Source organism: Ursus americanus, chromosome 9 (genome assembly GCF_024610735.1).
Source record: "Ursus americanus isolate L20-20 chromosome 9, mUrsAme1.1.p, whole genome shotgun sequence".
Lineage (NCBI taxonomy): Eukaryota > Metazoa > Chordata > Mammalia > Carnivora > Ursidae > Ursus > Ursus americanus.
The window spans coordinates 70,253,996-70,281,255 of record NC_142135.1 but is presented as its reverse complement, the minus strand read 5'-3'; the positions used below and the strand labels follow the sequence as shown (position 1 = coordinate 70,281,255).

Below are 27,260 nucleotides of genomic sequence, written 5' to 3'. Positions count from 1 at the left end.
TAGGTGTCGGGGAAAGTAGGTCACTTTATAGTATTTATCATAATATTTGAAAAAACTGACATTGAAAAATGAGAAGTTGAATATTGAGTAGTTCTTTGTCCAAAGACTGGAAATAGATTACTGAGATATTTTCTTCTGAGATAGACAATAGCTTTTTTAATATAGTTTCTTTTCTCCTGCTTTGCCTTAAGATAAATTTTGATGTAATGGTCCATCATAGTTTCATAAAAGGAGTCATTTCGCCTTTACATATATTTTTTGGCTTCATTTATTGAAATATTTTTCTAGATATATTTGTATCCACAAGAAGGCTCTAACCTCCTTGTGCTCCAGAAACAGCGATTGGAGAGATCGAGAGAGCCTTGGTAAGTAAAGCAGGTGACCCTTTAAAAGCCTCCTTCTGTCTTCAAAGCTGTTAAACAAAAGAGAAAAATCCAGTGCCCTCCCTCTAGAAATCGATAAAGAAAAAAGAATATCACAGAAGAGTTAGATTCCCTCCAAGCCAATGGAGGGGGAAATTACATGAATCAAAATGTTCATTTTGGAGACACGGGCATTGCCTCCAGCGGTTCCTGGTGCTGTCTCTCAATTCAGAGCCAGTGGCCTCCTGTTGCAGGCGTACGAGGTCCTGACTGCAGGATTTAATGACTCCCATTTCTAAACTGCAGTTGTGGATAAATGCTTTCTGAAGAAGTTGGGATGACGTGATCTCAAAAACAAGCTGACACTCCACATGCAGATGTAACACTGTTAGTGCCACGCGTCTACCTCTGACTTCCAGGTCTCAGCCACGCCTTTCTGGCCCCTGTAATCATTCCTTAGCCCAAGACATGGCTCCTACATGGTGATTTCCATGGTCAGCCCATAAACTCATGGGGCATCTTCAGAGCTTGTGCACTGCTTGAAGGATCCTACACAGTCTGTATATGGAAACACGCTGTGTAAGAAGTACGAGAATTTCAGGGTCATAAAGAATGTGAAAGATCAACTATGGTACAAACCAGAACTACTAGAACAGTGTGGGAAGAAATGTGGTCAGCTAACAAGGCACAGCTGGGTCTCTGTGCCCATGGTTGACAAGATGTCCTGCTCTCTCTTCTTTACCCCCTTTCATCCAGCCCTCTTCATCCATACCTTCCTCTTCTTCACTGTTTCTTGGAAGACTTACACTGCTTATCAGAAATATTCTTGCCACTTTCTTGGAGCACCTGAGTGGCTCAGTTGGATAGCATCCGACTCTTGATTTTGGCTCAGGTCATGATCCCGGTTGTGAGATCGAGCCTCAAGTCAGGCTCCCCACTCACCAGGGAGTCTGCTTGAGAAAATTCTCCCTCCCCCCCTCCCTCCGTCCCTCCCCCGCCTCAAAAAAAAAAAAAAAAATCTTGCCACTTTCTTAATGTAGTCTACTTAATTATTCTTTCAGTCCTTAATAACTTAGGACAGTTTATCTTCAAACGTTTCTGCTGACTTCATGTTCTGTCTTCATGTTTTCTCTGTTCTCCTGTTCCTGTCTTCTTGCTTTGAACATAATAAATTAAATCTAGGCAATGAGAAACATTTCAGAGAAATAGACTTACTGGAAAGGCACTTGGTATTCACCTGCCACACCGTCCCTCCCATGGCAGGAATCCCCTCTAAAATTTCTTAGACAGATGGCAAGCCTGTGTCTGCACAGACCCTTCCTGGAAGAAGCTCACTCTTTACAAAGGAGTTAGTTCCAGTGTGGGATAGTTTTAACTGTTCGAAAATTCTTCCTTCAGTCAGTCTGCAGATTGCCTCTGCAGTCTCTGATGGTCCTCTGATAGTATTTCTCCAGCTCATTAAAAAGAACAGTGGCTGACATGGATCGCCCCCTGCGCTAAAGTTGATCCCAGTGCCATCTGCATGGCACAGGTAAGGAAAGCCAGGGAGATGCGGTAGTAAGGGCTGGAGCCAGGGTGGGAACCCCAGAACCTGGAGGGTGCAGCCATATGAGCCTCTTCTTTCCTCCTTGCTTACTTAGCCCATCTGGTCCTCTGTAATCTGTTTCTTTCAGATGCCTTTCCCCCACTCACCATTGGAATGGTTACGAGTTAGTGTTCTCTGACTTTTAGTCTTTGGCTCTGCCCCCCTGCTGTTCTGCCTTAGAACCCAGTCATCATATCTCACCCCCTGTTCTCTGAATTGTGAGGTCTGCTCCCTGGAATGTTGTGAATGCCATACTCGCGGCACTCTCTCCAGCACCAGCAAAGGAGGCTGGCGCAGGGTCACTGCTCGGTCCGTACTCATCAAATGATTGACTTCCTGCCTTGGTTGTTATATACTCTGTGAACTCCGAGCCGTTTCCCCCTGGGGTCTCTGATTTTCCATTGGTAAACTTTAAATTCGCGGAAGTGATATGTTCTTCCTCTGTCTTATAGGAGATAAAATTGTAATTGATCAGATGATCTGCTTTTGGCCGAAGAAGCAGCAAAGGGAGAGTTGTCGCTTCTTGTCACCATTAGGTTTTGCCTGTGTCAGTCTGTAATCTATGCTAGAAGATAGCTGCTGACTCACTGGGGTCTAGGAACATTCTCACAGCAACATCGCTGGTTCTCTGTGCATCTTGCAGCATCGGCCACGTGCTCTCTGCCCCATGCCCACACACAGGCTCCGAGGGGGTCCGTAACCTACCACCATGACCCGCAGCAGTGCTACCCCCTGCCATTCCTTTAGAGGCGTCATCATTTAGAAAGGTCTCCTCCAGTGTCACAGGCTGGTTATAAGACGTCCCATTCAACCTTCCGACACCACTAAGCCATTGCTCTGCGCCTGAAAGTTTGTTTATTCCCCTGTTCTCCGTACATTTGTGTGAGGTCTCACTCCTGCGTGGTGCACGTGTTTCTCTTTCTACTGTATTATTCCTGTCAACATACACGTGTGCTGTCATCTCTACCATCTTAAAGAAAAAAAACCTTCTCTTGATCCTGCTTCCCCTCCAGCCATCACCTCCTCTCAAAGCTCCTAAACAAGCCTCCAGCACTCAGTCTTGCCTTTCTTCCATTCTCTCCCCAGCAGACACTTCACCAAGCTCTTGTTACTGAAGTCAGCACGTCATTTCCACCTCGCTACATCCTTGTTCTCTTTTTCTTTTTAGCAGCTATACTTACCAGACTATGTGTTTTCTTTATTTCTCTTATTTGTTGCCATGTATATGGACGCCATATATGTGGTTCATTTTCTTCACTGCCTGCCCTATAGTAGATGCTCAGTAAACATTTTCCGAATGAACCAGGCCCCTGCTGGTGCTTCCTGCATTCTAGACATTCTGTGCACACACACTTGCTTAAACATGTCCCTTTAGAGGGCTGCTTGAGAGCAGGGACATGAGCCAGAAAGGTAGGGAGAAGAGAGGGCAGGGAGGTTATAGGAAGCCGTCTTTGTCATAGCAAGTGGGTCTCGGTGGTCTGAAGGATTCATGCCCTTCCATAGGCAAGCCCAGAGGTGGGCTCGAGCTGCCATCAAGACAGAGTCTGGTTTTTACCTCCTCAGATGTTATTTGTCTTGCTATTTTTCTGGCATTAAGAAGACATTCTAATTTCCTTAGCAAGATATTGGAATAATTATTTTCCACTAAGGAGGGTGAAGTGAAATTTTGAGATCCCCTCAGAGAACCTTACCAGACCGAGCTTTTATTGTCAATGCCACACACTGGATTTATTGGGCCTATTTTTCATATGTTATGAAGGCCATCTCACCAGGTGTTCAGAACACCCTCCTGCCTCTCATTCCCCCTCGCCGTTTCATCCTCTGGCACAACCCAGCACCGCTCTCTGCGGTTTCTCTCAACAGCAGGGGACACAAATTTGCCACCGCAGCAGGAAGGAGGTTTTGTTATGAAAGCGGCCCGAGGCCTGGCATCAGATGGGCTGGGGGTGGGAAGGAGGGCGCCTGCTCGGCTCTCTTCTCCCTTCCTTTCTGGCTCATGTCCAGACCCAGCCCCTTGTCACTCCTTCCAGGGACAGATGTTTCCATGACTGTTCAGAGCAATGCAAGGGCACAGGTTGAGGATACAGACAGACCTGAGCTTGACAACAAGCTCCTTCAACTGACCAGCTTCAGGCAAGTCCCTTTAACGCCTGAGCCTCAGTTTCCCCGTGTGCTAAGTGGGACTAATGATACGTGTTAGGCAAGGCTGGTAAATACAAGGCGCCCATCCCGTCCAGCCTGGGGTCCGGGAGAGGAGAGGTACCCCCACCTCCACAGATGAGGAGAGGTACCCCCACCTCCACAGATGAGGAGAGGTAGCCCCCACCTCCACAGATGAGGAGAGGTACCCCCACCTCCACAGATGAGGAGAGGTAGCCCCACCTCCACAGATGAGGAGAGGTAGCCCCCACCTCCACAGATGAGGAGAGGTAGCCCCCACCTCCACAGATGAGGAGAGGTACCCCCACCTCCACAGATGAGGAGAGGTACCCCCACCTCCACAGATGAGGAGAGGTAGCCCCACCTCCACAGATGAGGAGAGGTAGCCCCCACCTCCACAGATGAGGAGAGGTAGCCCCCACCTCCACAGATGAGGAGAGGTAGCCCCCACCTCCACAGATGAGGAGAGGTACCCCCACCTCCACAGATGAGGAGAGGTACCCCCACCTCCACAGATGAGGAGAGGTAGCCCCACCTCCACAGATGAGGAGAGGTAGCCCCACCTCCACAGATGAGGAGAGGTACCCCCACCTCCACAGATGGTTGCTGCTATCTTTCTCTTTTTAGACTTAGTGATTGTGCCTAAAATCAAAAGCCAGGGAGGTGATGAAGCACTGAACACCAGCAACCATGTTTTGGCACAAGCAAAATAATTCTTGTTAAAAAATAATGGAAAACTCCATTTCTCGCCAAACAAACAAAAAATGCTAGAGACTGAGGGGGGGAAGAACTATTTTGAAAAGCCTACTCCCTTTTATCACTTTGAATGAGTCATTTTTCCTTAGTAAACAGGAGTGGGAAGCTTAAAATTAATCAAGATAGAGGCGGGGATAGCATCATTTTAAAGTGAAAGCACGAAGGAAGGTAGTAAAGGGAATAAAAATACACTGTATGTGAGCGGATATTGAAGCCAGAGCGTTCAGAGCTCGTGAAAGATGCTTTTGTCCATCCAGCAATGTCTGTAGTTTTTTAAAGTTTTTATCAGATTACTTTTACTATAGATTGGCGATTACCATAATCCTTAGAGAGCCTCCTAAGTGAGCAGCCGTGTGTTTGTTCTGTTTCTTTTGGCAGCAGGAGCAGGGAGATGGGGAAGGAAGCGAGGCCTTTTTGATAGTTTTAGTGTTTGTTCTTTTACACTGAGGCGGAGAACCCATCCTGACCTGGACACGTGTCAGACAGGGTCCCTCCCCCCGAGAGATTCCGTCAGAGAGCGTGGCCTAGAAGAGGAGGTCCTGGCGGCCCGTGAGGATGGACAGGTGGGAGAGGCCTGGGGCCACACGCCCAGATGTATCCTTGTCACCAGGGTCTCCCCCTCCCTTCTAATGGCAGCCTGCCTGCAGACACCTCTAAGCTGCCTAGCAGAGCCAACAGTTTGGCCTTCTGCCTGCTGCTATACTTCCAGCAAGCTCAGACGCAGAGCTGGGATGGGCCCGGGCAAGTTGAGTGAACTTCTTCTTAGTCATTCCTGAGCTCCTTGTCACCTGGACCCAGAACTAATATTTCAAGCGCACATTGTGGTGAAGCTTTACCTCGTGCCGTTCTAGGTTTGAAAATGATTGGTGTAAGTTGTGTTAGGTGCTAAAGATGAAAATACGTGCTGCAAAACTAGGCGTCGATCTACTTACATATCTTTCTTTGAAAATTATTATTTGTCCCACGATTCAGTCTGAACCCTTAAAAATGAAAAAAAAAAAAGTTATCTTTTCTGAGTACACTTGAGGCAAAGAACTAGTTGTCCTAACAACTGCTGTAGTAAGAGCTATTCAAAAAACAGAAAGGTTTCTAGGTGTTCCCTGGTAAATGAGATCCACAATATTTGTTTGTTTCTTTGAAGTGAACCTACTGGTTATGCTTTAAAATTCTACCTTGTATTGATTTCCCTTTGCACCGTATTTGTGTTCTAAGCACACTTGAGTGCAATGTGTTCGTTAAGTTGTGAATGAACAGTGTCTGTGCGTTCGTGGACTCTTGCCCCATACTCGCCAATCAAAAGGAGGCGCTTTGAGTGTTGTTTCAGATGTATAAAGTGTATTCCAGGTTCCACTTTCTGAGCTTCTTATCTGACATCTTCATTGAGTCTTTACAATTTAAATGATGTGCTAGATCTTCTCCTGGGTGTTTAGCATTTTATTTCTGCCTACTATGTGCATGGCTGGTGGCTTTCCTAGAAATAGCAATAAATAGCATGTGCTCCCTCCTCTCTGATGCTCTGGGTCGTCAGATAGAACGAAATCGCAGTCTTATGTTGCTTGTTGTTCTTTTTAATGTATTTCTCATTATTTCCATCAAAGTTCAGTTAACGTTGATAGATCTGCAGTCAGTGGTATCCAGAAAGAAAATGAAATTAATGGAACCCAATTTATAACACTTCACCTTCTGTGCTTGTGCATTTAAGCTGTTAGCAAATAGCAAGGTTATTTGATTTCACAAAAAGTTAGGAAGGTAAATAGTAAATAGCCATTTGCTAAACTGTAACTAACCAAGAGTAGATTTTAGAACTAAAATATAATTAGTGTGGGTTCCTTAGCCATATTACTCAAATATAAAACATGTAAAATGCATCACACATATCTTTTTAAGAGCTCTGGAGTGACAGTGTGACGCAGTGAGGTGGGCCCAGGTGTACTGATAGAGACCTGGGTGTGGAGCCTACAGCTATCAGTAGCTGACCATCCTAGCTTTCACTGTCCGGACATGAGTCTCTTCATCTGTAACATGGGGATCATAACACTTGCTTTAGAGACATGGACAGAATTGAATTTAAAAACCTTGGGCGCCTGGGTGGCTCAGTGGGTTGAGCGTCTGCCTTTGGCTGAGGTCATGATCTCAGGGTCCTGGGATCGAGTCCTGCATCAGGCTCTCCGCTCAGTGGGGAGTTTGCTTCTTGCTCTCCCTCTGCCCCTCCTCTCTGCTTGTGCTCGCTTGCTCTCTTTCTCTCTCTCTTTCTCAAATAAATAATCTTTAAAAATAAAATAAAAACCTATAAGATGCATTAATACAGTCCTGGGGCATCATATATGCTTACTAAGAAATGGTCATTATTAACAGGTTAATTTTTAAACATGATACATAGGAATTTACCTAATCCATTTACAGTGAACTTGATCCACTGTCCAAAAAATGCTGCTTTGCTTTTTCTCCCTTCAAGTTGACAAATGTTTCACAATTTTATTTTAACACATCATAATGTGTATTTCAGAGTAAATATCCTTTTACCCCAAGGCTGATCCCTAGAAATTAAAAATATTTTCAGAAATGAAGGTTCGTTCTGCATTGTCACCCTTAGTCTTTGCTGTTGAACGTACGCGCTCCCATTGCCGTAGAGTGCAAGCTCACACAGCTAAAGGAAAAAGCAGTGTGCGGAGTGCAGATGCTTAGAATCGATACCGGCAGAGAACAGGGTGCAGGGTGCCCAGATCCGCACAGCCCTGGATTCTGGTCGGGTCTCTCAGAGGCCACTCGCAAGTACTTACGCTCTACACTTATACGGGGGGATCAGACAGCCTTCCGGGGGTAGTCGTGAGGATGGATGCAGTGGCAGTCTTCGCAGTATTTCCATGAACAACACACTGTTGTTGGGAGTTCATAATCTGTGAGATCGTTGAGTCCCTGCAATATCGTTAGGCTCCTGGTCTGCCTAAGTAGGGGAACCAGCTGACACTGAGACCCACGTTTAGCTAGCAAGTCTTCTAAAGCCTGAGATCTGAGTGGACTTGTCTGTAAAAAAGGACATTGGTCCCTTGAACTCAACATTCATTTAGAATTTGGCCGTGGCCTCCCACATTCTCACAGCTGAACGTAAAGCCACATAAAACTCTCTCTGGGAGAGGATAAAAGTGTCCAAAAGTGGGATCATTTTATGTTTGCTTGGAGAATGCGGGCAGTCCTATCGGGATTTCATTAGGAATTCTAGTAGCCCTGCTTTTTAATTACTTGTAGTTATTTTCATGAAGCAAGCCATTATATTGCCAATGATTTTTGGCACCAGCTACGTTCTCAGACTTGATTTCTATAATCTCAGGTGGAAGGCGGGGCTCCCCCCACTGGAACAAGTTGGTGGCCCTCTTGTAACAACATTTTCTTTACTTTCATTCGGCCAAGAAGAATGTTGAACCAGAAATGTGATTTTTTTTCCTCTGATCCGCTGTTTCATTTTCATTGCCTTAAATAGGAGAAAGGCATTTTAAAAGAAACCCATAACATTTTTTAATAATGGATTGACTTCAGAATGAAAATGAAGCATGTGAATATGTTTTCTAAATGACCTTGAGAATGACACTGAAGTAAAGAATCCATCATGGATTGAGATTTGACCTGCTATTTTTCTTCTACCAATTTTAGGTTTGATTTCATTTTTAATAATGGCTTTATTATTTACTCTAGCCTGATTCACTCATATAACTGTTTGCTTTGAAATTTGAAACCACATATTTTCTCTGTAACTCAAATAAAAATGGGTTCACGAGAATGACCTTTCAGACAGAAACTGCATAATCCATCCACTTTGACAGAAATAGCGCGCGCGCGCACACACACACACACACACACACGCTATCGCTTGAGAGTAATGGAATCGTTTTAAGACAAAAGATCATTCAGTTACCGTAAAGCTTGAAATCTAATGGTGGTGATTATCAGTGCCAAGTTGTGGACACTGGAGACGAAATGTAATAACCACTCCCATTGACTGAGCAAACTTGGTGCCGAGTTCCACGCTGAGCACTTCATGGAATTCCCACAGCAGCTCTAGGAAGTGTGGGAATCATGATCCATAGATGAGGAAACTGAGGTACACTGTGCTTGAGTAGCTTCCTAGGGTCGCAGACCTGTAAGTGGCCAGGCTGTGCGAGGTAAGTGCAGTTGACCTTGACCCCGAGAACCTGGGCTCTGGACTGAGGAGGGGCAGCGAGTCCAGCAAACAGAAAACCTGAAGGATACTATGCGAAGCCCTTTTGTTTTCTGCCCTGGATTTCTGAGGGTGAACAGCAAGTGTGTACTCTTTTTCCCATGCCCTGAGAATTCACCTGGCCAAGTTCTCCTTTCCATCCCTGGGATGAAATCTCAGATGGGACCCATAGCCTCTTCGGTTAGTCTTAAATAATTGAAAGTTCTCAGATCAGTTTCAGGATGAAAGAGCCCAGTCCAGCGTTTATCACGACCAAAACTCCAACCTCTCATCCGGTTTAAATGAACTTCTCTCTCTTGCAGCTCAGGCCTGTGTTGGCTTGGAAGGGGAGGAGGAGGGTTTGCTGTGGAGGAGGAGACTTAATAAACAGTGCAGATTTTTCCCCTCTTTTCCTTGCTCCAGCTCTTTTCCCACTCATCATTAGGTGTCACTTGTGACCTCTCCCAGTAGGTCCTGTGAGGGTGTGCGAACGTGCAGGGCAGGCAGAGTGCTAAGGGGAAGACGACGAGGTTCCTCTCCTTGGCTCCGGGCATGGGAGATTTCAGAGCTCCGTCTCTGGGAGCTTTTGGGTTCCCTGGGGGCAGCTACGCCCCTCCTACCGCAAGGGGGTGCTTTCCCCTCTGTGCAGGGCTGCTCGCTTCCTTTGGGGTTGAATCTTTGGGGGAATTCCTTTTACCATAATCCCAAACCAGTTTTTCCCAAGTACTTATGTGGACCTAGAAAACTCCCACCCTTGTACGCATGGAAACACAGCTTCCTCTCACCTATCTGAGACCAGGGTAGACATACATAGCCACTGCCCAGGTCTCAGCTCTGAGCAGAGAGCTTGAGACTGCCTTTGCTACTGATTTCTGGAGGCGAAGTTGTCTCCTGTTCCCATCTTTGCCCTCTGGGTAACACATTGCAAGCCCTCCGCTCTTCCCTCTGGACTTGCTCGGCTCACAGCGCCACCTGGAGGATATTTCCGAAACACGGTGCCTCCTGGGTTGTCAGGATAATTTTCGCACATTTATCAAAATGCAGGCACAAGTTTCGTGCTGCTTCACCAGTGTGCCCCAGCACATTGTATGAGAGCCAGTGAGATAGACATCACTTCTTGGTCCATATCTGGGAAGTCATTAGAAGCTAAGAGTTGGCCTCTCCGCATCTGTGCACCCATTCCAACATCTGTTTCTGTCCTGCAGTTGTGTAGAATGGTCTTATCAGGAGAAACAGGGCTTAACAGGGGTGCTGAAAAAGTGGGGAAGTGGTTTACCCAACATGTGGAAAATTGAAACAAAATAATGGAAACCTAGGGCCAGGATTGGTTACCAAATAACATATGAAGACCTCCTCTAGCCAACTGAAAAAATAAGCTGAAAAATGATGAGGATACTGGAATCAAAAGTTGAAATGTTATTAGGAAAAGCCCCTGGGGGCGCCTGAGTGGCTCAGTTGGTTAATTGTCCGCCTTCAGCTCAGGTCGTGATCCCAGGGTCCTGGGATCGAGCCCCACATCGGGCTCCCTGCTCAGTGGGAAACCTGCTTCTCCCTCTCCCGCTCCCACTGCTTGTGCTTTCTCTCTCTGTCAAATAAATAAATAAAATCTTTTAAAATCTTTAAAAAGGAAAAGCCCCTGGCTTCCAAGAATATACAAGTGTGATTGGCCAGAAGATAATTTCACTTACAGCTTGGAGCTGATGCTGACGGCAATGCTGAGGTCAGAAAAGAGAAGAGTCAGCCGTCAGAATTATAGATGAGCGGGATTCACCGGACGACAAGAAAGAACGAGGCACGTCATTCAGTAATTGCAAAAGTACAGGTCCTGAAAGGGCAGTGGTTTTGACTTAATGCTTCCAGATGGTTGGCCCTCTGATTTCTTAGTTTCTGTTCAGTCAGTAGTGTGCAAATTCAGTCCGTATTTGGAAACATACTTTCGCCACTTCCCCGTTTACTTTTCCACTTTCGATATGCTCTTTTACTTTTGCATTGTTTGTAAGTTATTTTCGCAGCATAAAAGAAACGAATACAAAGGAGTATGCACTCGGAAGGGAAGATGTTGAAAACATGGCATGTTCATTAAAATGAATAAATCAGTGTCTTCCAAGTGGAATGGCATTGCTTCCTTTAGCCCCCAGAACTACACATTATTTATAAATGCATTTTGCTTCTAAATATAATTTTTTGTGATAACCACGGTATTGTTAACTATGTGCGATACATATTAAGGAGGTGACAAATTCTGTGACACCCTGCTGATTCAAAAAACATCGGCGGCCCGATGTGTGCGTGAGCACAGCTGGTTTGCAGGGGCTTGCCATAGTTGGGTTTGGCTCAGGCCTGGTATGCAAAGGAGGGAGGAATGGAAGAGAGACTGTATACTTGCCCACAAACCACTTCTCAGTAGTCATACCGGAAGCCCAGAGTCATCCTCAACACGCCCCCTCGCCCTCCACAGCCAGTCCGTCTCCAGGGTCAGCCCAGTGTACCTCATCAACATCTCTTGAAATTGTCCATGCTTCTCTCCATCCCCAGAGACAACCTCTCATAATTGTTATGTCAACAAAAAGTGTCTGGGCCCTTATTGAACCGCCTCAAATCCCATAAAGAGGTGGGTACTATTTTTATACCCACTTTGCAGATGGAACACTTGAGGCACAGGAAGGTACAGTAACCTGCCCAAGGCTACTCAGCCTTTATGGGGCTGAGCCAGAGTTCAGACCCAAAGGCAGCTACTCTGAGCCCTGCCGCTGTGTCCCTCCCCTGGACAGTTCTGACCGGCCCCTCTCCACAGCCCCTCTGGCTCCCCCCTCCTGCCACCCATTCTCTGCCGCCAGGGGGATTTCTTAAAAATACAGATCTGACCCTGTCACTGATGCTTCATTCCCCTTCAGTGTGCTCCCCGTACTCTGCCTAAAATCTGGAGTCCATCTGCCCCCACCATCCCCATGGGGTCTCTGACCACTGTCCCCCTAGCACTCCGCACCAGCTACTGGCTGTCTTCGATGTTTCTGGATTGTACCATGAACTCAGTAGACAGCCACTTCGAGAGTGGATGGCCCCGCCTCCCGCACCTTTATTCCAGATCCTCACTGCCTTTCATCTGACTACTGAGAAGTGGTTTGTGGGCAAGTCCTTTAGGACAGTCCTGCCACATTTGTCACAGCATTATTCAATTCATATCCGTCATATGCATTTTGAATCCTTTTTTTCTAAACTGTCATGACTTCCTGTTTCTTTACACCTGACACCAAATTGCTCCATCAACAGGTACTAACTGATGGAACACAGCCCATCATTCCGTGAGCACTCATATATTGTGAGTGCATTTCTCTCACATTTGTAAGGAATTCAAAAGGTAACATTGTCCTGTGAAACTGTGCATTTTTATTTCACTGACAAGGATGTTTCTCTGTCCTTAAATGGGAAAACCCAAGAATAGAGCTGTGAGAGTGACCCCCCCAGCCCCAGCAAGTTGGAGTTTGATGGCTTAAAGTCAATAGCACAAATACTATTACAAAGAAGTCAGAAAGCGACATGGCACAATTGTATATGTATTGTCGGTGTTCTGTGATCAGACATGTTAGGAAATTAGAAAGATCGGTTCTTCAAGAACCCTTATTAACCTCAAAGGTAAAACTGCTTCTTTTATTATTTGCCTCCAAGAATGTTTGAACTGAAGACGTTTTCAAGCTCAACACATTCAATTTTCATAGATAAGGTCACAACGTGGAGATGTTCAGTGATTAGAAATTGAATTAGACTCCCCCTTGACAACAATATTACCACCTCTTCCGGGCCAGAAGGCATGTGGGAAATGGCCAGTCTTCACATATTTAAGAAACTTCTATGGGTGGGTCTGGAACTGTGTTCAAACTCAGGTCCTTGATCTAACTGCAATGCTTGCTTTCTACTTACAATTTAAAGACCAATTAGACATTAACTATCTCTTTCTTTTTACTTACCAGAAGCACTTGGCCTACAGTGTTTCACAAATTGAATTTTAAAATCAGGAGAGTTTCTGCAGAGCTCTGGATCTGCTGCTTCAATAGTGAACCGCAGTCCCCATAGCAGCCCTTAGCTGGAGGCCCCTTTCACACGAGCCGCAGTTGCCCATGATCAGCCAGACCTCGGGGGCATTGAGGTGCGGGGTACCTGGATTCCAGGAACTTGGCTTTTAAGCATTTTTCATATAAAGTGTATGTTTCAGGACTCATTTTCTGTCCCGGACTGCCTTCAGGGTTGCAAATGCTCTTAGTCCTAGCTCACTGGGTCTCCCCAATGTCATACGTTAGGGGAGGATGCTAGTCTACCTAGCAGCCCCTGTGAGCATCTGGCAGATTTGACGTTAGAAAAGGTTCAGTCCACTTTGGTTTAAAAGTTTTGAATTCTCTGCTTGCTATTTCTGTGCCCCCAAAGCCCCAGACTTTAATTCATTTAAGAGACAAGAAAGCTTGGTTTGTTTTCCTCTGTGCCAGAGGCGTTTCGTTTCTAACCTTGTGCTCCCTAGTGCAGCAGTGGGCTTCCTTCCCTTTCCCCTGGCCGCTCCAAGGCTAGACCAGCTTCCTGGGCACCACCTGGGATCTAAGAGAAATGCAGAAGCTCGGGCCCCACCCCAAATCTACTTCAGGACTCTGCATTTCAAGGACATCACCAGGGAGTCCAAAGCACATTCAAGTTTGAGAAACACTGCTAAAGTGAGTGGCAGCCACCATTTGTTTCTGGGCCCCCTGTGCCTGGCTGGTGTGGCACTTCAGCCCTCAGAGCCAGAGCAGGACTCCCGCCCAGATAATGTGACCCTCTAGCCTGGCTTCTCCACGGGGAAGGAGCTGGCAGGGCTTTGCCCCCATCGCCCTAGGCCAGATCGCAGTGGAGTTCATGTGTGCCCTGGTTCAGTGGACCGTTTTCTACCTCGGCTCTGCCACGCTTTATTCTCCAGTTCATTTCAGACTTTCATGAAATATTCAAATGAATATTCAACGTGGTCGCATGTAGCCAAATAGTTTGTGAGTGGACGTTTCTCTCTCCCTCTGGCTTATGTTCCCTCTTCTTAGCCATAAGTCAAGGATCAAGCAGGACTGTATAATGACTGTTGTTCCTGCAGTCCTCTGCCGCTGAGATCTAATTTTCCTTTCCTGGAACAAGATGAGGAGATAGCAGCCTCTCCTGGCCGCACCTGAGGGGTCTGCCCAGGTGTCAGGGGCCAGTGGCAAGGCTGAGTCAGCAGGGGGTCATGAGCTATGTTGCTCCCTGAGCACAGTTCATGGTTGTCAAATTAATGACGTCGAGATGTAGCCCCAGGTTTCCGGGTGTGTCATCTACCATTTGACCCGTCTTTTCAAATGTACTTAGTCCACATCGTAACAAAGCCTATACTGCAGAACTCTGGGAATATACAGCTCTGTCCCAGCCAACACTGTTGAAGCATTGAAAGGTGAAAGAGCAGAAGTTAGGGATTATAGAAGCATCAGAAGAAGGAGCAGCCTAAGCCCCTTTGTTATGTTTGAAGTAGGTATAGTTTGTGGGCTAAAACAGATGGTCTAGCCCCCGACCTGTCCTACAGCATTGTCCTCTGCTTTCGGTTCTTCCAAAAAGATGCTTTCTCTTGTCCTCTCCAAAGAGTTCAAATTAAAACTTTTAAACTCTGAACATGGTCATGTGTAAATATCAGTGTGTTGAAACTTATTAGCGCAATTGGGAATGACAGAAGAAAGAGAGAGGGAAGGGGCAGAACCAAAAGGAAATGAAGTGGAAAGTGGTTGCAGTCAGTGCCTTTCTCACGTAATTCTTTCACACTGGTTTTGTTCTGGAAAATGCTCCCTAAGGTTAGATGGCTTGGAGCAGAAGGGCGTGCCTGCAGGAGCCCTCCTGAAGGCGTCTGCCTCTCTTTACCCATTTTCACGCCTTTTTTTTTCCCCATGATGAAATCTGTGTGAAAGCAGGCCAGTGAGCTTCCTTAGGGGTGCGCCCTGGTAAATGGACTGGTGTTCGTCAGTCTTGCGAGTTGAGAGTAAAAATTCTTATTTAGTGTTCCAATGGCCCCAGAGCCCGCCGTAACAGACAGGGCGTGCTGCAAAGTCGGGGCAGTGGCAGTGTGGATATTTGGGCTTCTGGTCCTCGTGTGATGGAATTAGAAGGGAAGACAGGTGTGCCGGCCACCATGGGCTTCAAGGCCAGTTCACATTAGGTGATAAGGACAACTCATCATTCAGAGACTATTTTCCTAAGAACAGTAAATGCAGGAACCATAGTGCAGTCAGTCACACGCCAATAGTCCCAGTTGCCATTTTGAAATTGGAAATAGTTCATTCATTCTTAGCGCCTCAGAACCACACGATTTAAAGGGAGAAAGGATCTTGGGAATCTCATCGAAGCAGTTCGTATTGCAGATGAGGAGTGGAGGCCCCAGGAAAAGAGGTACAAGCTCTGTCACCTACCACCCACTGGGCCACCTTCCCGCTTGCCTTGCGGGAATTTGCTTTGGTCCTTAAGCACAAAGCTGATGAGTGCAAATCTTAATCCTGTCCTTCACTCTGCCCCTAAATGTACTGCCACTGTCCCATCTGTGGACACATTTGGAAGCCCCAGATATGGAGTTGGAGATCTTACACACGTAGGGAGAGTTGGGAGGGTGGGGGGTGGGGTTGCCTCTGAGCCCAGGCTCTGCTACCTGTTCTGGCTCTGAGCTCCTCAGTGAAGGGGACCCCAGTTCACCTTCCCAGTCAGGTGAAACCAGTGTGGTGGATGGAGAAACGCAAAAGGCGCCGCAGAGAAATTGCCACTCCCCTCTGGCATTTCATTCGAAATTTGTTCAAAAAAGCAATCTCACTTAATCTTCATGAGAGGGCGGAGGAGGTGGCTTTTTCAACTAAATTGAAGTATCATAATAGAACTGCACAATTAAAGGAAGTCATTATGTAGGAATTGCCTTGGGGCTTCTCAAATCTCGCATCGGAAAATATTTTTATTAGAGCAAATCCTTTTGCAGATTACTAAAATTGTCTCTTAACAAAACATGGCGATGGGTGTATTTGGAGATTAAGTTTTTAAAAGATGATAAGGGAGAACTATCAGGCTTCCCTTCCCCCACCTCCAAGCTTGTTCTTAATAGACACCTCATTTTCTTACCATGATAGCAGATAATTTTATAGTAATAACACTCTGTTTATTTTGTAAATTAGTTATTTGATGTTAGTTGAATACATTACCCTTAATGTTCCTAATTATAACCAAAGATGCTGAAAAAATCTGTAACCAGTTACTTTGGGATGCCGATGCATTCAAAAATGTTCTCTGCCAGCAATAACAGGCAGGGAGAGGAGTTGTTCTTAGAAAAATGCTACATATATTGTGCACTAAGTAGAAAGATGGCTTATAGATTTATATTGGGAGTACTGATAAATGTTTCCTTATAGTGGTTTTTGTTGAGGGAGAGGGTGGTCAAATTGTACAGAAAGCCATGAATAATAGGGCCATGAATAATTAACTATTATACCTGTTTTCTATAAAGTAACATATTTAGGTATGATTGACATCTTAAGATTGTATTCTTAGTTCCCTAGGGGATTTGGGGAAATACATACCACAAAGAAACTTTTGATTTCTGCTCATTATGTGTGAAAAATTATGGAGCACTTATCATTAAATTATCTAGTTACAAGGTTAATCTAGAGGTTTTTCTAGTTTTCTTGTTTAATTAAAAAATAAGTTTTTAGTTAACAGAAGGAACTTCATACATAGTCTCGCTTTTCAGAAGAAAGTGTTTTCAAATATACTGGTTGGCGAAAGTAAGATAACTGAAACATGCTTTTTAAAAATTTTTTCGTCTTTGCTGCCAATCCCCTTTCTTGCCAATGTTTTCAGTTTTTGAAGAGTTAAAGAAGTGCTCGTTTCAGATGTTATCGAGAGATTGGGGAGTAAGAAATCAGAAGTTTTGCTTCATTGAGAAAGAGACATACTCTAATTCACCGCTGCTGTAGCCTAAAGCAGATACCGGATTCATAGGAACCCAGGGGCATTCAGTGAACTGGGAACGCGGCTCTGCCAAACCCGCATTTCCACATTCAGCCAGGATTTCCTGAGTTTGATGCAAGGAATGCCAACCGGGCGTGATCAGGGGGCGGATCTCACCAATGGGGAGGCGGCTGCACGAGCCCACGCGTGGGAAAGCTCAGCCCCTCTCTGTCCCCCGAGCACCCGTGTCTGACTGCGGGCGCCAGGCGCGGGCCGGGACGCCGGGCGCGGGCTGTCCGCGCTCCGGGACCCTGGGAATCGCTGCCCAGAAGCGGCCCTGGGCCGGAGGGCGGCGGGCGGCCAGCGGAGGCGGGGGCGCCGCGGGGTTTCTCTGTTGCTACAGCCGTGATGTCACTCGCCCATCCTAACCCGCGGTTGGTTGTTGTGTGTTTCAGCTCTGCCTGCAGTTGAGCACAAAGACCTGGAGGAGACTCCCACATCCTTCGGGGAGAAGAAAGGCAGCTAAGCAGATTAAAGGAACTTGTGGCTTGTGGCCTTTTGGAAAGGGGGAAAGTGAATTAGAGGCCCCGGTGGCAGTTAATGAGCTGTGAGATGAGGCGCCGCTGCTGCTGCTGCTGCTGACACCCAGATTCCAAGCTCCGTCCGCGCTGCCCTTTGTGCTTCATGTACATGTGTCTATTCAGCGCATCCGGAGGCGCCCAGACCAGAATCCAACACGGCTGCCGGGGAGAGACCACCCACCATGCCCACGGAGACCCTACAGACAGGTAGCATGGTGAAGCCGGTCAGCCCCGCGGGCACCTTCACCTCGGCCGTCCCCCTGCGCATCCTCAACAAAGGGCCCGACTACTTTCGCAGGCAGGCCGAGCCCAACCCCAAAAGACTCAGTGCCGTGGAGAGGCTGGAAGCGGACAAGGCCAAGTATGTCAAGAGTCAGGAGGTCATCAACGCCAAGCAGGAGCCCGTGAAGCCGGCCGTGCTGGCCAAGCCCCCGGTGTGCCCCGCCGCCAAGCGCGCCCTGGGCAGCCCCACGCTCCGGGTGTTCGGCAGCCACGCCAAGACCGAGAGTGGCGTGCAGAGGGAGAACCTGAAGCTCGAGATCCTGAAAAACATCATCAACAGCTCTGAAGGCTCCAGCTCGGGCTCGGGACACAAGCACAGCTCCCGGAACTGGCCGCCCCACCGGCCAGACTCCACCGACCTGCACCGGCACTCGTTCGCCGAGTCCCTGAAGGTGTACCCCACGCAGGGCCGCGGCAGCCCGCAGGAAGGCGGCTCCCACGTGGGCAGGAGGCTGCTGGAGCAGTCGGCGGAGTCCTTCCTCCACGTCTCCCACAGCTCCTCAGACATACGCAAAGTGACCAGTGTGAAGCCCCTAAAAGCGATCCCCTGCAGTAGCTCCGCCCCTCCTCTGCCTCCCAAACCCAAGGTCGCGGCCATGGCCACCATGAAGTCCCCTGAAGCTGACCCGGTGGAACCAGCCTGCGGAGTCAGCCGAAGACCCTCGCTCCAGCGGTCTAAGTCGGACTTGAGTGACAGGTATTTCCGTGTGGACGCAGACGTGGAGAGGTTCTTCAACTACTGCGGACTGGACCCCGAAGAGCTGGAAAACCTTGGAATGGAAAACTTTGCAAGGGCTAACTCCGACATCATATCCCTCAACTTCCGCAGCGCAAGCATGATCAGCTCAGACTGCGAACAGTCTCAGGACAGTAACAGTGACCTTAGAAATGATGACAGTGCCAATGACCGGGTGCCATATGGCATTTCTGCCATCGAAAGAAATGCTAGGATCATCAAGTGGTTATATAGCATCAAACAAGCTAGAGAGTCACAGAAGGTCTCCCACGTGTAAGACAAAGTGCGTGCAAAGGAGGGAGGGATGGGTCTCTGTGCATCCGCAGTCGTGAAGGTTGTGAGGTCTCCTTGAAGTGTTGTGAGCTTCTCCACTCTCTTTGTGTTGCTTGTTGTGCAATGTTTCCCAGTTGCATGCCTGTCAACATGGGGACTGACCTGGCTTCCACGTTAACCATCGCTGCAGAGCCTGGCTGAACACAACGTCATCTGCCAAGAGTTTCAGGCCAGAATCCGATTAGGGCTTCAATCTTAAGCAAAACTGTTTACACGAAAAACGGTATACAACTTCTTCAATATTTATGTGGTTCTTGTGTTTTTATATCCCGAGTTCTTGTGTCTTAATTAAAAGTTTTATCAACTGGCTTTTAAGTTGAGAGTAGAATCTTTTTGAAATAAAAAGCCAATTTGCCTACGTGTGAGCCCGAAACAATGGGGAAAATCAGTGGGATCTGCCACCAAACAGATACAGTGACTGACCTAAGGTAGAGAACCAGGCTGGGTTTTCTGAGGAAGAAAGCGCTGAGCCTGATGTTAATCATTTGCATATTGGAATTCTCCTGCCACTTAAGTAATGGTTGGGGCAACAGTGCTACGTTTTGTGTCCGAATCAGTGTGTAAATGTTGGTGCTTCTGTGTAATACTGACCCCAAGGAAAGACAATCAGAAACAATGAAGGTGATTAAATCTAGGAGTTTGGGTGCTGGGGGTTTTGTTGATGTTGTTCTGATTTGGGTTGATTCCGAAATTTCTACTATGAATCTTTTGACGGGAACGGCCATCCTAAAGCTGATACTAAATGTCTTTAAAGAAAAAAAAGTTGTTTGTTTTTTGATCAAGAACTAATTCTATACTGACTCTCTTCCCCTTCTCCTTCCCTCCTTGTGTCGTTGATTTATTTGGGAGAGGGGAGCGGGGCTTGTGCAGGTGTGAGCTATCCGAAGGCATGAACACAAATGGGAATACCAGCCATATCGGTATAGAGCCTCCCATTCAAAAGCAAATACCTTCCATAGCTAAACCATATCTGAGCAGTTCGATTGTGTTGTCTTGCATATGTTATTCTTTCAGGCTGTGGACCTTTGTTGCAGCTCTAGGAAACTGGAGAGACATGATGCCATGTAGCTTTTCCACCCTCTGGTCTCTAGTGCTGCATATCGACTCATTCCCGCTTTCCCCAGTAACTGTCTTGCAGGTGGGTCGTTAGCTGTGGACCAGCTGACAGCCGTGGTGTGTGGTAGCCGAGAGGTAGACGTGTAGCGGTCTGCTTCGTTGCTCCGTGGTCATGCTCGGAAGTGCTCCACAGCACTACCTTGACTTCATCAGCTAATGGGAAACTTTTTATGGTGTAAATGCTGTAAGACTTTGTACATACTTCAGTTGTTATGAAATCTTTAAGAAAAAAGAAAAAGTTACGCTAATAAATAGCTTTGGTGCAGGCACTAACGGTGGTGGTTTCTCTTTGTCCTCTTCTTTGCTCCCGCCACGAAAAGTTTAACTTTGGACTGTGAGCCAGAAGCAGATTTGTGATAGCCTTGAAGGAACATGTTTTCATTAAGTTACTTTTGCCATATCACAGTTATTCTGAACAGCGATAGCAGTGTGCTTTTGCTAAAATAGTTTTGTCAAGGTTCCTAAAATATGCTGCCTCTTTTACTTGGTTCACACTTGGGTTATTTTTACCTTTTCTTAAACATCAGAAATTTTCACATCTTCCGCGAGACCTTCAGTTGTAAATATTTATGAGTTCTTACTGTGGAGACCTACCTTTGAATGTTATTTGTACAAGCCCAACATCATTAGCATTACAGGAGTTCATACATTTGTCCACTCGTTCGTTCATTCCTCTTTCAACAGGTCATTTGGTGAGTGGCCCCCTTTTTGGGCCTGACAGTAGGCACAGGACTGCTGGGGTCAACAACACAGTCTCTGCCTTCAGGGACATAGATGCTCCCCTTTAAGGGAAACCGCATTCCTCTTAGTGGACAGATCGTAACTCCTCTTATTAGGACACTGAGTATTCAAGTATCTATTGAATCAAGTTATTTGAAGATTCACATTGCTTCAGAAGTTACATGTACTGTGTAAATGGAAAAGAAAGCATTGCTTAAAAAGCAATTTTCAGAAGCAGAAATGATAAGATTCCCAACTATTACTGTTTCTAACTTTTTCCTTCTGGAAATCGAATGTGGTTCCCTGACCCTCTCTCTGCTGATTTGGAATTCTTTCTGGTTCTCTGATTAATTATCAGTTCCACTAGACCTCTACTTCCCAGAAGAAATATTTGGAAATGTAGCTTTCAGTGGTGATGACACAGTGCATTCAAGATGATAGAATGAAAATAGGTTTCTTTCATTTAGTTCAAAATAAGTATATATATGTGTGTGTGTGTGTGTGTGTGTATACATATATATTCTTCCCTCGCGGTTAAGGCAGAAATGTGGCCATTTGAAATATTCATGGCTTAGCATTTATATATCCATCTCTTTCTAGAGCTATTGAAATACCAAAAATAGATGTCATTTTTCTAAGGAAACCAGTTTTTTGGGAGGCAAGCACTTCTTAGCTAATTTAATATCACTGTCTATGCTGTTTTAGTCATGGATTCTGATGAAGCTTCCAGCATTTCAAAACCACGTTTAATCTGTGTCCCACCATAATTCAGCCTAATCCTCTGTGGCCTTATTTGTACAATGGACAAATGTGAGCCTTTTGGTTCCCTTTATGGAAGGGGGGAGCTCATTATTTTCTTTTTTGTTCTTGAAATTAGAGTTTCTATAAAGGACTGTTTCAGAGGCTTCATATTAAATCCTAAGAGTAAGACATTTCCTAATTGTGAAGTCCTTTTTACAAAGTGCTGGTTCTGCTAGTGCACGAAAAGTATCTCGTGTGTGCGTGCATGCTTGTGTGCGTGTGTGCGTGTGCGTGTGCGTGTGTGTGTGTGTGGTGATAATCGTCACGTTGGTAGGAATAGAGAGTTATCATGTAGTTCAGTGTACTTTTCCCTGACACAATGCAGATTGAAGCATGATTTCACAAGATGGCTCTAAATACTGGTTGTTTCCGAAAACCACCAAATTTTAAGACTACTCCCAATATCCACCCGCTCTGCCGTTGTCTTAATCCAGGCTCCCATCTTCATACCTGAACTGTATTCTTCCCGTAACCTCCTAGCTGGAGGTCCCTCAGCCCCCAACCAATCTCCCTCCCATCCCATTTCATGCCAAAGACATCCTAATCAACTCTGATCGTGTCGCTCCTCTATGTGAAAACATCCTCCAGCTTGCACATGTTGCTGAAAGGAGATATCCTAACTTCTTATGAGAGAATGTGGGGCATTTACCTTTCAGACCCCATTTTCTGTGTCCCCAGGCCCTCAGGCTCCAAGCAGAGGAAGTTTCCATTGAGAACTGTTTGCCACTGTATTAGTGGTCTATTGCTGCAAAACAAATTTCCCCAAAGCTCAGCAACTTCAAACAAATATTATCTCCCTTTCTGCCGGTTAGGGAGCCTGGTGTGGCTTAGTCAGATGCTTCTGGCACAGGGTATCTCATTAGGCTCCAGACAAAATGTCGGTTGGGGCTACATCCTCTGAAGGCTTGACCGGGGCTGGAGAACCTAAAATTCCAAGATGAATCATGTGGTGGTGGCAAGAGTCCTGACAACATGGCGTCTGGCTTCCTCGAAAGGAGTGACCCAAGAGAGAAAGCAATGAGGAAGCCACAGAGCCTTTTATGATCCAATAACTAAAGTCACACCCCTTCACCATGTTCAAGACATTTAAAGCATGTCACTAAATACAGCCCACACTCATGGAGAGGAGAGTTAGACCTCATCTTTTAAAGGAAGGAATAGCAAAGCATTTATGAACATGTTTTAAAAATCACTACTGCTGAATTTCAGTAGCTTTTCATTCTGTGAGGAATGCTTTTTCCTTCCTCCTTGACCTTGCTGATTCCTGCTCTTTCAAGACTCAACACAACGATCAACCAGTGAGATTTTTGCATTTCTATGATGTCTTTTCCCATTACCTACTAATTTTTGTCCTGCGCATGGGCCCAGCCTTTGCAAGCTTAAACAGTGCCTTTGTGTAAATTGTTAAAAGGTATACCTTCCTCAAAACAATTTCTTTTCTGCCAGATTAAAAAAAAGAACTGTCCTAATAATTCATAAGTCTCCAATGATTATAATGTGAACTGTGATCTCAGAGAGGGCCAGTGCACAGCACAGCAGCCCAGAGTATCTAGTAGATGCTTAGTAAGGGTTGGCTGGATTTTTTTTAACCTATCACTTTCAAGTCCTGTGCCAGTTACTCTATAAGTGTTAGCAAATGAACCCAGGCTGGTAGTTACTGTCCCATTTTACAGGAGAAAAACCTCAGTTCCATGGAGGTGAAGCCCTTTAACCAAGATCCCAGAGGAAGTAGAGGCAGAATGGGACTTGAACTCTACACTGCGATTCCAGCTCTGCCCCCTCCCCCTGCCACAGCCCAGCTCAAACCACAGAAAGGCAGACTGAAGTGTTTTGTATTCTAAAACCAAAGTGCTCTTAAATTCATCCTGTTAATTTCTTCTGCCTGTATATACAAACATGTCTCAGACACTCAGAATTTCAACAATTTCATTCTTACCAAAATGGTAACCAATAAAATTTAGAAAAAGACTTCAGCTGTTCCATGATGTGTAACACAGAGCCTGCTAAGTCCAAAGAGACAAGGCTGTTGTTAGAAGAGTGTTTTTTCAGTTTTGAGTGTGCTGTGTTTTGGAGGTACATCCTGTCTTTTTTGGCCAAGGACTTTCGGAAGGGTAAACAGAGATAAATGTCTGCCCATAATTCAACAATCAGGAAACACATTTTGGCAATTTGGTGAATCAGCATCCCTCCCCTCGGCCATCCTTGAAGAGGTACATGGTGTGTTCTGCCCAGAAGATGTACTGGGGAAGGAATAACAAGGTTAAGGGTGCTCCAGAGGAACTGAATAGATTCTTAACTCAGAAAGGATGATTAATCTCACCACGATTTTGAAAATGTGAAACCTGCCTTGTCCACTTAGCCCCGTAAGATGACCAAGAATTCTATTGGCTTCCACATGGCTTCCAAGAGATGTACTATGAAGGACCACAGGCTTGGTGGCGGTATGGTTGGCTCGGAACAAGTCACCGTCATGGGGGGTTTCTCTCATATGTTCAGCTCGCACCCCCTTGCTTTGGCAGAAACCCAGCAGAAGGAGAAGCCAGAGGGAAATGGGCCTCAGCAGCCTTTTGAAACCCCTTCCTCCAATAACTGAGAACAATCCCCCTAAAACTTTGCCTCCATTCTCTCATCTGTAAAACAGAAGGAAAGTCATCTAATGTGTGTTCCTTTGGCCTCAGGGCTGTGACAGCACTGAGAGCTGTTTCCGGAACTTTAGATTGAGGTGTGGGGTTAACGAAAATTCAGAGAGAACTGGATTCATGTTGTCATGGTGAGCAGGATAGCAGGCAAGGCCTGAAGGGGACCAAATACTTCCCTGACGAGCATTTTATGTACCTGCCACTGAGAGAGTTCTAGCTGGAGAAGGAAATGGAGTCTGTAAAACGATTCTTCTCTGAATGGAAGGAATCTCCAGAAACATGACAGGTTGTCAAAAGCTGACAGAGTTGAACGTGGCCAAGTGCACACCGACCTACAAAACCATGATAATAATAATGATATAGTCATTCACTAATTGGGCATTTTTTTCATTCCACATTCATGAAACAACTATTAGTATGTCTTAGATGCAATGCTAAAAGCCCTTCGTCCCATTATCTCATTTTATTCTCACAAGAACTTTAAAAGTGAATTGGAATCCATTTTGCAGATGAGAGATCTGAGGATTGAGCAACTTCTCAAAGGCACACATCCAATAAGGGGCAAGAGTGAAATGCAAACCCATGTTAATAAAGCACATGTTAAGACTCATTCCATAATGAATTTTTAGCATCTAGGAGGGTGGGAGCCATTTTCACTTCTTTGTGGTAGGTACGATGTGTTACGGAACATTCCCCAGAAGCTGAACACGCAGTTGCAGATACTGGATTGTGATTCTTCCATACAGTGAGTGACCGAAACCTGCTTCTCATATTCAATCACATCAGGACTGAAGCTTCTGGGTTCTTCTGAGAGGGACACTAGTGATCAACTATCCCTCTCGTACTTTACAGAGGAGGAAACAGGTGCAGAGCCATGAAGCGGTGGGATCCAGACGGGGCTACAGAGCAGGAGGGTCAGCCGCTGTGGCTGGAACAGAGACGCGAGTGTTCCCCCACCCTCACAAAGGACCAGCGCCAGGGAACGGGGGGGGGGGGGGGGGGCAACATGCAGCACTAACAATTCCACCACATGGCTTAGTTAATATATATTTTTCCTGTGCAGTATTCCTTGTCCTCAAAAACTAGCAGATATTTAAAGAAACTTTAATTAGTTTTTCTATTAATATGCATTAACCATAGCAGATATAAAAATACTTTTCAATTTAACCATAGCAGATATAAAAATACTTAATGGAGATGAAGGGATTTCTCTAAGGAAGTTTTTAGCAGTTTTGAAAGTACTTAGTACTGTTTTCATGTTATTTTAGTAACTCCGCTGTCCATAGATGCACCATATTCCTCAAGAGCTTAGGGACTATTTTTTATAGGCCTGATTCTTTGCCTCCTCTATTCTCTGATGCAGACTTTGCCACTGGCTGAAGTATCCATTTGCTTCTCCTTCCAGATCACAAGAGGATTGCATGTTCACCCCTCCAAGCATTAGGTGTGGCCAATGAGCCATGAATGGAAGTGAGCATGTTAGAGTAGGGAGGAACCAGTCCCAGGTTCTCCATGTTCTCTTCCCTCCAATATGGCAGCCAGAAAAGTTCCAGGAGGTGGAGCTCCCATTAGAGTTGCCATTAGGATCCTGAATGAAGACAATGGGGACGAGAGCCCTCCATCCCCAACACAGAATGGATATGTAAACCCCAGGGGATGAATCCTGTCCTTGTAAGCCACTGTGATTCGGGGCATTATTTTGTCCTGCAGCACAACCTGGCCCATCCAGACTATTGCCTCAGTAGAAAACTAACCAATAAGACTTAGAAGACTGCCATGTTATTCCAGCAAGAAACAGGATCAAAGGGCCAGCTCTTAACACACTGTTTCCCAAAATGTGCCCCTGAAACACTATATTTGAATTCCATGAGGTTCTCAATACAAAGCAAATTCCTGAGCTCCTTTCTAGACATCCCAAGTCAGAAGTATAAGGAGTGGGCCCAGGAATCTGCCTTTTTAACCAATACCCTCCAAATGGCTCTGGGGCAGGTTAAAATTCCAGATTTCCTAAGTTCACAGTTAATCAACTTTCAAAGTCACTAAATGGAAAACAGGGAGAATGCTATAGTTGTCAGATATTGGAAAATACTCTTGATACATTTTGGAATCATAATTACAAACTCTAGTCCCTGGGGTCTTATTTTCCAAAAGGAAAGCACACAGGAGACTGCCTGCCAGCTCTCATAGACACAGCAGGCAGAGTGACATCGCACTGCGACCTCTGTCCACTTCCTGTGCCCACGCCGTGCTGGCCTCTGGAACCCTCCTCTGGACCACTACCATAGCCTCTGAGTGGGTCCTCCACTCTGCTCTCCCCTCAATTTACTCCCATCAAGCAATCAAAAGTGACCTTTGCAAAACCAACAGCGCATAGAGTCATTCCGCCGCTTTAAACCGTTCAGTGGTTTTCCACAGTGGTGATGACAAAATTTAAAAAATGCCTCTCCTCAGGCCGTAAGACCCCAAAGCGTCTCCTCACAGCCTTGGCCCCCCCAACACCAAGGCTCCCCATTCTGTCTGCTCCCACTCGTGTTTGTAAACAGCACAAGCTCCTCTTACCCCAAGCCCCAGGGTCCAGGACAGTGCTGCCCTCCTTCACAGACCCTTTTCCTCTTGATAGTCCCTCCTCACATTGCAGACTGATCACTCCTCAATAAATCCCCTTCCAGCTACTCTATGTAAAGTCGATTCCTTGTGTGAATTAATCTCTATCCCCTGCTAATTTCCTTCCTGGCACTTAGCACGATCTGAAATCCTCCCATTCATTAAGTTATTGTCTATCATGGGCAGCCTTTTACCCCCTTTACCTGGTTCAGTGCTTGGCACAGGGATGCTGAAAAATACGTATCTTCGGAATGAATGGAGGAATCCAAACCTAACTCCTCACCCAATCCCACCTCATGGCCTCGGAATCCCGTCATCAGCTTGTCCTTCTGCCCCTCTTGTCTCTAACAGTGACACTGTCATTCTACGAGTGAGAGCCGGGGTTGCTGTTTAATAGTTTCTTGCCCTAGTATTTGTTTTTTGGAAAAAAAAAAAAAAAA

General features: G+C 46.0%; 2 protein-coding genes across 2 annotated transcripts in view; both read left to right on the top strand.

The window, feature by feature from the left end:
* The window catches only part of LOC123786715 (uncharacterized), a 144,976-nt gene extending 127,379 nt beyond the window's left edge, over positions 1-17,597 (top strand). Inside the window, exons 5-6 of the mRNA XM_087864430.1 lie at positions 289-365; positions 17,464-17,597. Coding sequence (XP_087720556.1) covers positions 289-365; positions 17,464-17,479 — 93 coding nt within the window. The 3' untranslated portion in view covers positions 17,480-17,597. The remainder of the gene's footprint in view (positions 1-288; positions 366-17,463) is intronic.
* Positions 17,598-17,619: 22 nt separating this feature from the next.
* On the top strand, positions 17,620-20,325 carry FAM110B (family with sequence similarity 110 member B). Its single transcript, XM_087864871.1, has one exon. The coding sequence runs from the start codon at positions 17,772-17,774 to the stop codon at positions 18,882-18,884; it is 1,113 nt and encodes a 370-aa protein (XP_087720997.1). The 5' UTR covers positions 17,620-17,771; the 3' UTR covers positions 18,885-20,325.
* Positions 20,326-27,260: the final 6,935 nt, after the last annotated feature.